Source organism: Xyrauchen texanus, chromosome 19 (genome assembly GCF_025860055.1).
Source record: "Xyrauchen texanus isolate HMW12.3.18 chromosome 19, RBS_HiC_50CHRs, whole genome shotgun sequence".
In the NCBI taxonomy this organism is placed as follows: Eukaryota; Metazoa; Chordata; class Actinopteri; order Cypriniformes; family Catostomidae; genus Xyrauchen; species Xyrauchen texanus.
Window position 1 is genome coordinate 19,368,745 of NC_068294.1, and position 12,283 is coordinate 19,381,027.

At 39.5% G+C, this 12,283-nt stretch overlaps 1 protein-coding gene across 1 annotated transcript in view; it reads right to left on the reverse strand.

The window, feature by feature from the left end:
* glra4a (glycine receptor, alpha 4a) overlaps positions 1-11,073 on the reverse strand; it is a 48,266-nt gene extending 37,193 nt beyond the window's left edge. Inside the window, exon 1 of the mRNA XM_052150039.1 lies at positions 10,968-11,073. Within this exon, the coding sequence (XP_052005999.1) occupies positions 10,968-11,035 (68 nt within the window). The 5' untranslated portion in view covers positions 11,036-11,073. The remainder of the gene's footprint in view (positions 1-10,967) is intronic.
* Positions 11,074-12,283: the final 1,210 nt, after the last annotated feature.

Consider the following 12,283-nt stretch of genomic DNA (forward strand, 5'->3'; position numbering starts at 1 on the left):
ATTCACGGCTGTGTGTGGAGAGAGAGAGAGGGAGACTCATTCTGAAACCCCCAAAACGAAAGATAAGTAACATATATCCATTACAACTCTAAAACTGCTCCAGTGAGAAATGCACTTTGGCATTGTGTTGTAACACAAATCAATTATTAAGCAAATGCATGAAGACACGGTGCTGTAAAGGTTAAACTAATTGCTGTGATTAGTGATATTTTGACCAGCATTAATCTGATTTAAATTGGGATCCTCACAGAATAACACTGGGGTGAGTGAATGATGAGATACTGAGAGCAACTGGAGAGTGTGATTGTTTGATTGACACTGGGACCGCACATGCTGAAGGGAGTGAAACTAAAAGTGCTCCTGATCGCTCAAACAGTCTCTATCGCTTTACACAAAATCGAATTGTCATGACTCACATTGCATCATTTATAATCAGATTTGTATTTGCTTGTTTATTTGTTGTTTAATTCATTTTTATAGCTGTTTGCAGTATCTTTATCCTCTCCTTGCTTATTGTGTAGCAAGTCAGAATTACTACCATAATGATTCTTAAAAATGGGCAACTTAATATTCATAAACATGCAATTCTTACACATAAAATAAATCCCTGATTTAAGTCGAAGATTAGACGATTTAGATCAGTGGCCAATCAATTGGTGCACCCCTAGCTAGATGTCTTATGTAAATGCCCTCATAAAGGTGCAGTCATATATTCCTTTGCACAGCATAATTCTGCAGGTGAAAATGCCGTGGGCGTACATTGAGTGCGTGTGAAACCAGCAAAATCGAATTGCCAAACAGCCTCTTTTTAATGCTGCACTTATACTCTATGAGATTGATGCTCAAAAGAAACTTGCTACTGAAATTATATCCTTGTCCATTGTGAATATTCAGTGTAGCTGAAAACCAAGCAACATCCTATTGGTCAACACGGTCAAAGTTCAACTAACTTGAAATACACATGAAATCTATGAGGGAAAGTTTTCAGTACCGACAGTTCATTGCATGAAATTCACAATTGCACAAACTCCATGTGTGAATGAGCCATGTGCGAATGGGGTTAGGTGAACCCAATACCAGCTACCTATATTCAGGCAACCCTAGTTTGCACATGGCTAACTTGTCATTTTCCAAAAAATGAGTTAGAAGTTTCAAATTTTTATGAATGTACCATGTCATCTGGATCTCATGTGTAGAACAATTTTGCATAATCCTTATAGTCTGCATGTTGCATACTGAATTCCTTTTAAAAGTAATATGAGTAGTACATGTTCATGCAATTTTGAACCCAGGGACTGTGACAATGAAAACAAATTGTGTGGATGAGCTGTTGTGGGTCCAGTCAGCAGTGTCTGGTTCTTGTGCCAGTGTAGTGAGGTCAGGATGTTCCCCTCACCTTTATGGAGTGAGACACATGTCAATGTAGACAGTTTGCACCAGCACAGCCTCTCCTGAAATAACCACTTTAATTGGAGCGATATTCAATGCTCCTTGTCGGATCTTGGCATCAGGCTACGACTGAACACCAGCGAGTGACAAATGATTTTGTCAGGCTGTTGTCCCACAGCAAAGGAGTACATTTTGGACCTGGTTCATACAGGAAGAGCTGTGATTAATCTTTAAAAACAGGGAGAGCTACAGTTGCACAGTCTGAAGCTTACTCACAATGTGGGTGGTATTTCATGTGCAAGCATCTTAGAAGCAATTAGAGGATAAAGTATGTGCTTTGCTGAGCGAGTTAAAGGAATCCTGAATCTAGACTACGGCTGGCATTGCTCCCAGAAGATCATGCAAAGTCTACATGCGTGTGACGAGGAGGAGGACTAATGAAGCCTCTGTGTGTGTGTATCCATGTGTTTAAGTTGATTTGAGTTCATTTATGTTATTAAAACTTACGTTGACTGTTCAGCCAGTTCCTGCCTCCTCCTTGCCCATCTACCCCATTACATTAGTGCCGAAATGTAGAGGAGGGATGCGCTGTCGTGGAGTCCTCGACGCTGCCATCCACCAGGGGAGCAGCCGCGGCCGTCTGCCTGGGGACGGAGGGGTCGTTGCCGGCTGAAGAATCAGAGGAACTGCTGTCATCCACCGAGAAAGGGGAGGAGCTGTTCAGTCCACCTGGAGTCGTAGGCCTCACTGCCATCCACCAGGGGAGGAGCGAGCTGTCATCCACCAGAGGTTGAAGGACTGGCTGAGGACCGTGTTGGCATGTCCAGGGACTGACGAGACAGTTCTCTCTCTCGCTCTTCTCTCTGTCTCTCACTGTCGCTCTGAGTCACTCTGTCCTTTTTCCTCCCCTCATGTCTCCCAGGGCTCCAGAAATGCAGGGAAGATCTGCTGGCATGCACGGCCGGAAGGGCAACACCCACCCTCCAGGAAGGGAGGGGAGTACATCATGCTGGGGGTTTCCCTGGCATGAATCGGACGATGGAGGAGTGTGGGGCCGGCCGTGAGGACACACGCCCAGCCCTGAATCGGGCTAATCAGCCAGGAGGGGGATAAAGATGATCCGGAGGTGCCAGTCCAAGAGAGAGAGAGAGAGCCACATGCTGCCACTGTATGTGTGTGTTAATGTGTTTGTATTTGTTTATTTCAGTTCATTTATGTTATAAAAACTTGTTGACTGTTCAGCTGGTTCCCACCACATCTTTGCCCAGCTTACCCCTTTACAATGTGGTAGAGTACTTTTTGTCTACTAAAATAAAAGAGACTATAAAGAGGAAATGCCCTTCTCTTGTCTAACAGAGTCACTACTTGTTAATTTGTCTTAAAGGTGCTCTAAGTTATTTTAGCCATTATAGAATTTCCGCAAACGGAACCGTTGAATTAGCCAGCCCCCTCTTTCCAAAACCCTACACTCAAAAGATATCAAATGAGCTTCTGAAGCCAGTATCAAGCAGGAGAAGTTGTCAAAAACAACAGCAGCAAAATAGCACCCTCAACTGACAACTGTTATGAGCAACATGGCTTAAAATGGCATTAAGCCTCAATAATTCACTGCAACTACAATATTATGAGAATGTGTAAAATGATTGACAGACAGAAAGCATCAGAGGCCATGGCCCTCAGACACCATTTTGTTTGCTGTTTACAGAGTCTAGTGCTGTCACAGACACCATTGAGATATCTCACTAATCTTGTTTCATTAATATCTTTCAGGGAGCAGGACATTTTTTTGCATACCTTTCCATAAATAATTGCTTGCAGCACCTTTAATGAGCAGATTTTCCCTTTTCTTTCACATCATTATGATGTGCTGTTTTCTTCTGAAATCTTTCATCATTGTGTGAGTAAAACCATATAGTAACCAATACCATTTCGCTTTGAGAGTGTTTAAACATAAATCCTTTTATAAAATCCATAAAAACAGGGATGTGTTAGGGAAATAGTCTTAGAGAAGAAGCCAGCATGCTGCATGACTTGGATGGCTCTACACTGATTTAACTGCTAATAGCTCTGTGTGCTTGCATGCTGTGTACAAGCAGGGGACATAGTCTCCAATCCAGAAAGTAAACTGGCACTGTAACAGTCATACTAGCTGAATCTACCAGACAGTTCTATATAACTATTCTACCTGACCTCCTGGAATCCTGCACTGCTTCAATTAGTCAAAGTAAACAGTGTCAGGTCTAGTCTGGCCTGGGTCCGGAAGATCTGTGGCAAGAAAAATTCCTCATCAAGGTGAGGCTGAAAATAAAGACAGAGAAGTGAGGGAAAGCAGGGAAGCGGTGTGGGAAGACCCGATGAGCTGATAGTGTAGCACTTGAGTAATGGATGGGGCATGGACTTGCAGGTGGTTGTGCCGACAGAGATAAAGAGCAAGCCAGCGTGGTCATGCATGCCTAATTCACCCTTTTTGGCTGTTGTTTACAGCTTTAGCCCTCAGCAAACCTGAGGGATTGCATACAGGTTACATACAACATGAAGTAAGACAAACTTTTTTATGGATTTAAATGTATCTGTTCTGTCAGCTAGATAAATGTTATTCTACAGACTACATTTGATTTTTGACGTGAATGAAAACGAGGCTGTGTGGGATAAACTTACAGCCTGTTAAATGGCATGCATAGTATAAAGCTGTACAAGACCCCGTTTACACATGGTATTAAGATGCATTTCGGGTGATCCGATCACATGTGGTCAGCACTAAATACTGGTATAAATGGGGTCTAAAAGGTTTTTTTGATCATATCGCATGTGACCACATCGTATTTGAGGTATAAACTCCATCCGTCCTGTATGCATCCCAGCATCAGTGAAGCTCCACCCTTCACCTGTCAATCAACCGCTGAGCTAAAACAAGATTTTAAACTTTACAGTTTACAAGTGACTTTAAAAGGAAATAACCATCCAACTGGGAAATGTATAAAAGTGATTACATACACAAGCACAAGAACTTCATGGATCTTCATCAGTGTATTTGATATCAAACCAGATGAGAAGTGCAGACATCTGATGCACCTTTAATACAGGTAATCCACGGAAATAACTGAGAATTCTACTGGAAATGTTGTGTTTGTGCTTAGATTAAATTTCATCTGCATCTGCTTGAAACAGCGCACCTTTTTTTTGTGTGCATTCTTTGTCTTTTATTACATTTTTGCAGTTTATAATCATGCAGTAACACACTGACAGTATGTATGTCGTCATGAAATCGGAGACCTCACCTCCAAATCCAAACACATGTGGTCACAGGAGATGCATTTATTGATCAAGTGTAAACAGCAATGTGTCTCAACTGACCACATGTTATTGGATCACTTATTTTAAATGAATACAAATTTTCTGAATAAGGTTCTCGGTTCCCAATCCTAATAATGGCATGGGTTGGCAAGCATATGTTTTGCATTGCAGTCCTCACCATACTATTAAATCTAGTGCAAAATGCCAGTCAAATGATTCCGTTGGCCAAAAGAAACAAACTAAATTTGATTTGCTTTCTAGGCATTTCGTAATAAAGACATTGACCTGTACTTGAACCAGCAGCATTGCATTGGTTATTAGGATGTCTGAAATCACGTGCGCTGGCCTAAGATCTGTATCTAAAATCACAGTATCTCTATTTGTCCTACAGAATAGTCTGATATTTTACCATAAAAACATAGTACTCAGACGTGGTGGCTCCAGCCTTCATGGCCTGTTTCACTTTTCTCATCAAGACAGTCAGTCAGTCATGCTAATGATTTTGAACATATTTGTGATGCAAGACATGAAGTGTGACCTTAGGGGGTTCATATCCTCCTTGACCACTGCTGTTTTGCTCTTGAGAAACTGCCTCTGCTTCTATTTATCCATTAGGATAAAATCAGCTGTCATTCAGGGTAATGGATAAGGCCATAAGCTAAACAGATCAATACACCACAATTGTCATGGCAACTGACCGCTAGAGCAAATCTTCACCAGCTAGCATCGGTGCTCTCGTAACTGCCGTGACACAGAAATATCAATAAACCAATTTAATTGGCTGGTGTGGCCCGGTTTGAGAGCCCGTCTGGAGGTCAGCGCACTAGTGGGGTGTTTACTGAAAAGTTGTGATTAGCACTATTGAATTTAATTTGTTTCTACTATAGTGGGCCAGTGTCAAGAGGTAACCATACAGAGGGTAATGATTTATTCAGCGTTCAGAGGAATTACACGGCTCTAGTATGCTTGTGCTCTCATTTCATTCTCCCGAGAATAGGGCTGCCTCTCTCCCTGATATTGTGTTATCTGACGAGCACAGTTGTAATACCCACTTTGTGTGCACAAAATATAAAATAATAGTTAAAAATGCAAACATCCATGCGCTGATGTAGACCGACTGATTTTGACAAGCTGCTTGCTAGACTCTTTTGCACATGCCTAATAGCCTAATGCATTAAAATCATACCGCAAGTTTATTTGCGATACATCGCAAAATTTGATCAATTCTGCAGTTCTATTGATCACCACTAATATTCTTAATTTGTGATAGCAATCAGTTCTCTGCACAATTATACTTGCATCTTAAAATCCTTCACCACTAATCTGCCTGGCACAGTCATTCAAATTCAAAGATGTCTTCCTCAAGAGGGTGCATGCCGGCTGTAAAAGCAGAAACCTCCAATAATTGGGCTTTGACTTGCACAGGAAAGATTTGTATACAAAATGTGTATAAATCTATTAATCACTATTAAGAACTGTACCTAAAATACAAATAGAAATCCACCCGTATAATCTCCAGGAATGTTTCTTTTTAATATTTATGCAGTAATCACAAACAACTGTGATTGGTGCATCCTTAATATTGCTGAGAAAAGTAGCAGGTGCACCGTGACAACACCAACCAAGAGGTCGGGCAATAATTTACACATGAATAATGATACTGAGAAACTTGAATTTTCATTCAAAATTAATATTAAAAACATAGTGTGAAGATAAAGTATTTTCTATGTGGTAAAATTGTTGTTTGGGACATGTCCCTACCATCCCTACCTAAATCTACACCTAAGCAGGGTTCTAATTCAAAGGTGGTCTGGTGAAAAGAGCTCATCTTTCAGACCACTCAAAGTTTGCATGTATTACCTCACACAAACCCAAAAAGAGGCAAAGTACACATTTCACTGTATTAAAAGTAACGGGCATGGGTTGTTTTCTCACAATTTGATGGTATGTGAAATGGGCTCCAGGAGCAATCATTCACAGTCCTGCATGGCAGTCTGTCACCTCTCAGCCGTATGTCCATGCTCACATCACTAAACCACCTATGCTGCTCTGCCACAGTGATGTTGCATTCTATGGGTCAAATCTGCCCTGCCATCCACCCCTCTGCATACTGTTGTGTGCTCAGTCTCTCTCTCTCTCTCTCTCTCTCTTTCAATTTTGAAGCAGCTGAGGTAGACAGACAAATATTTGTGGGCTGGTTGCAAGCATTGTTTGTTTTGAGCAAAATGGGTGAATAGCAATGTTGCATCAGAGTTGCTTTTTGAATCCCAATTAGCAAAACGTTTAAATCAAATACAAATTAAATCCCCAAACCCCCCTGAAATCATGTTTGTTATAGGGTCAATGTCATTATTACAAAATGCCTAGAAAGCAAATCAAATTAGTTTGTTCTTTTGGCCTGCCATCAAAGTGTTTTTATTTTCTCATAGATTTATTATAATTAAGGAACGGAATGCTAAACTTATGCATGCCAACCCATGCCATTATGAATCATGAACATTAGAATGGAGGATGGACTTATAACTACATTCACCAGCTTATGGAACAGATACTGTATATAATAGAAAAATGCTGTCTTTTTAAAAAAAAAAATTATATGGAAATATTTTTGAGATCTTTAATATTAACATGATCACACAGGAATTCGAGATGTTACTGTAGAATGTTCCAGTACTGCATCATTGCTCCCACTCTGAAGAGTTACTGAAAAGTGGCAACTCCCCTCAGACATCTTTGCATCAGTTCAAGTGGGTTTGTCTTTTCCTATGGGGTTACTGATAGCATGTTGCACAAGCAGCCTCAGAGACATGGGTCCTGGTTCCATGGAACAAAGGAAGTGATTGCATTCATTCATTGATGATCATAAATTTAGAGGCCACATTTTCACTCCACTGACGATAAGAGTTGGGGTTTGGGTGAGCATGTATGGCTAATAAAAAAGGCATTATGACTTTATTACATTATTTACAACTAAAGTAACTCGCATTACAACTTACTTATGGCAACATTCTATGGACATTTCAACCAGAAATGAGCTCACACGTGCCCATTCGTTCAACACCACTTCCAGCTTCAGTTACTGGGGGCAGTGGTTCAAATTTCTGTAAGCACATTCCAATTTCAGCTGAAGAACTTTCAACCTACTGTCACCAAATTCATAGTGAGATCAGTCTGTTAATAAGGTTTTAAGAAAAATTATAAATTTACATGATACACCAATTATAAGACAAATAATTGGTTTTTAATGTGCATGGATACTATAAACTCTATATAGTTATATATACTATATTACTATAAATACTATAAAGATATAAACTCTTTGCGCCTCTTGTAAATATAGTCAATTTGGATACATTTGAGTGTAAAATGGAACTTCCCTAAAACGTTGTGCTGGATTCACAAATGCTTCATACTCTCCAGATTTGTTAGTAAAACTTGTGTATGTTATTGAAAGTTGAGTGAATAAACAGGCAGACATTGACAATTGCCATAACCCTCACCCCTGAAAACGCCATATAAGGAAGGCACAAGGTTCACTAGTAATTACCAGTAGTTAACGTTTACGCAGAACAATAATGTAGTAATTTTTATGACTGAAATGCATTCACATTGTAAAATTGTTATTTAGCAATCACAATAGTGTATTAAATAAATGAAGGACTTACTGTCATCACATGTTTTTGTGGTCATCTGAGGCTCCTTTGTGAATCAATAGTCAATAAAAAAATGGTTTGACATGAGTGTCAAAACATTTCAGTTGATGCCAGCAGGAGGTTGTCCACCACCACTTATTTAATTTCACTTCTATCAAAATGTAGTCATGACAGTTTTCCTGAAAGAACAAGGTTGTCTTTCACACGATTCAAAGCAGGTGCAAATTTTGTTCGTACCAACTAACGTTTTTAAAATATGCAAACTTTCATATATCTGAGAATTTACATAGAATGGCTGGATGAACAATGTACACAAAAATTTACAAATGTTCTGCTCGGGGTTCATGAATGAGGCCTTTTTTAGGACAGACATGTAAAACAAAAACACAATATAAAAACTTTGAAAATGTTTTTGTTTTTGAATTCTGTTTAGTTATGGCCCCTGACCTCTGCAATTCCTCTGTTGCTGATTATTGTGTTGCTGTGGTCAAAGGGTCATATTTGGCAAACATTCTTAGCTCATTTGTGTGAATGGCATGCTCATGTCTGGAATTTATGTCTAGCCCTGAGACGAAAACCTGAATTCAAATACTTCTTCATTAATAATTAGACACGGAGTGTAGTTTGGGCTGTACAAATTCTACAGTTTTTTTTTTCCATCTCAGCAGTGCAACAGGCAGAGTCACTTATATTACCTTACAAATACCACTGTCTCAACCTTGACGGATGGCTTCATTTTACACAGTGCAAGATGGTCTTTCAAACCATGTTAGTCCTTTTTCTTGACGTAATTTTCATTCCATGTTTTCGCTGAGGTTATACTTGGTTCAAAACTTCCATCAAAATATGAAAGATCTGTGAACACAAATAGTGACTTCTTAAATTCAACTTCACTTAATCACCACACTGCTGACCTGTTAACTGCTGGGCTTTTCCTCGTTTAATATATTCATGGTGCTGTCCATGGTCCTAACATTCAGCAGGGCATGCAATTGTGGAATCGCAAGTGATGAAGTTATGACACTCATGTCTGTCTGACTAGAGCTGGAATCAGGGCTCCTGACCTGTCTGCCTGATAATCAGCCACCTGCTGGATTTCAACCCAGGTTTCTTGTCACAGCCATTCTCGCCCCCTCACAGTCCAACAGCTCAGCCCAAACAGTGCTCATCTCTGCCTCCATGTTCTGTTCACTCTGAATCGCCCACACAGTGTCTGCAGGTTGACACACTGATCCGGTGAATGCCACTGCTGGGATGTCATCACCCACTCTCACACCGTACGCCTTTCATAGACCAGCAGGAGACCAGCATTCTGGAATCATACCTGCTCTCCAGAAGTCAGTGCATCTCTGCGTGTGTGTGTATGTAACATGTGATATACTGTAACATGTAACATATTCCTCTGAGAGTCATTCTCCCCGTGGATGTCTCATGCACTCACACCTTTGCTAGTTTAACCATCTTTTACATCATCTGCAACATCATGACTTCCTCTTGAATGAATTCACCCTATCATAACTCACTATCTTCTATTTCTCTGCTTTTCCTCTGATGAGTTCCTGTCAGTACCTTTCTCCAAGAGCGGATTCACGTCGACAGACCCAGGCTCTGGGATAATGCAAATATAACTTCAGCCTGTTCACACCTGGATGCAATGGGGCATGAAACAGGGAGTACACTCAAAGCAAAAACATTTTGCTTTTTTCATTCAAAGGGAGAGAGAGGGGGTGAAATAAGAGAGACGAATAAAAAGAGGTGCCTTTTTTTTTTCCCTTTATAACTGTTATTCTATGAGCTTTTTAAAATTGTGGTATGTTTTTTCTTCTTTAGTTAAAACAGTGCTGACAACCCTCTATGTCTTTTATATGCTTTAAAATCTTTCTTTTGTTCTTGTATAAATAAAATATTGAGACACAACCCTCACTGTGCGCTAATGAGTTTTGTGCTATTGGATATTGTTCAGTGGTTTCCAATAAGGCAGCCCATGATTTCAGCAATCTCATAAAATATTCTCATTTTGTCTGCTAAACACAATGAATCAAACTTCTTTTTTTTTTTTATCCAGAGCTTATTTCAACAGCTTCCCTTTCTCCCTCCAAAATGTTGCATACATTTGGAAATACTGAATGTTGTGTTGGAAGGAGAAAAGCACTGCTCTTGCTCTCAGCAACTTAAAGTCTGTCACTATTAGTTTAAACAGAACACATTTCTTTTTACATTTCTCAAGAATATAGGAAGACAATCATATTACAATTTGCTATCTTAATTTGCATGTCTTTATACTTTTTATGTTGAGACAGTTTACATGTACCAATCACTTCTATGATTTTTTTAAATTAAAGATGTATACAAAATAAGCTAACAAAAACCTTCCAAACCACCTTAAAGTTTAAAGTTACAACAGAGAGCTAATTTACAGTCCAAGCAGAGACATTTCATATATTGTTTGAATGTTTGATGACCCCGATACATGTTTGATGGTTACACACCGAAAATCTCTCCCAATTATTATTCTCAAATCAAAATTCTGAAATACTCTCAGAAAACAATACAATTCTGGCATTTCTTAGAGTGAACGAATAACCAAACAACAAATTCAGGCATGCTATTAAAAACCACGGCATGACTTACCTGATAAAGCCCCCTTGGAAAAAGAAATAAGACAAGACATATAAAATCCTTATGACCTGAGGGGGCATTCTCTTGCTCAGTCTCTCTCTCTCTCAGACTGTTTAAAGAACTTACAGTCTACAGAATTACCAAATCCAAAGAAGAGCAGGAAAAACTAGAAAGGAATGCATGTCTTGTGGAGTGATTCAAGCCTGTCTGAGAGGAAACTTCTCTTGTCTTCCTGCTCACTTCTGCTGGCTAGAAAATACACCACTGTGTCCCTCCACCTGTCAGTGAGATGAGGTGAGAGAGCAAGCATGTATATGTGTCTGGGTTTGTGTTTTGAAGAGAGTATGTGCTTTTCCCTTTCTTTCTCGCTCTTTTTTTATGGCCAGCTGCTCGCTCCAGGAATTATAGCGGAGAGGATTTAAAGGGCCAGCAGCATATTTGAAGGCAGGGAGATGGCGTGCGGTGAGCCCACTGAGAAGAGAGGTAGAGAGAAGGATCTAAGAGATCTAAGGGATGGGGAATTTTTTTCTGGCTTTGTTTATGGGAAAGTTGTTATTTTTTCTCTTTTTTTTGCCTCTTGGTGTGGAGGACTTACCACTTCAAGGTTTTGCTCCATCAACAGAGCAGAGCAAGAGAGGTTTATAACATATGCTACTTGCACTTGGTCTGTTTTTATAGATATGTGTGGTTTAACCATATCTATACTTTTCTTAATCAACACAAACATTTCAGGTTGAAATTTATATGAATGTATCAGGGAATGTGAATATTTTGGTGTTTTTTAATCACCTTTTTGCATTTACTAGTTTAATATGACAAATAAAATGTGAAGTTAACAAATATTCCATGTAGCATCTCAATTATTTTGAGAAACATGCATGCATAATAACTAGACACGAATGAGTAAAATGCTGTTTCAAATAGTTTAAGATGGAGTATAACATGCCACACTGCAGGTCATGTCAACCTCCCACATGATTGGAATATCCCAACTTCTCAAAATTATTTAATGTCAAATACTTAAATATGATGCAAATTAGGGCTGAAACGAATAGTCGACATTATCGACAACGTCGAAAATAAAGAATTGTTGACAAAAATTTCCATTGTCGAGTAGTCAGTTGATCGTATTTAATGTAACAAACTCTAATGTTAACGCATGAGAGCAGCACTGCAGTTCGCGTCTGACTGAGGAGAGGAAGAATTACACAGATCACAGTCCAGATGCTCTCTAAACTTTCCAAACAGCTTCAGGTGATGTAGATCGCAAAGTATGAGGGAATTATACAACAATACCAAATAAGTAAATACAGAAGCGCTCTTGTTGT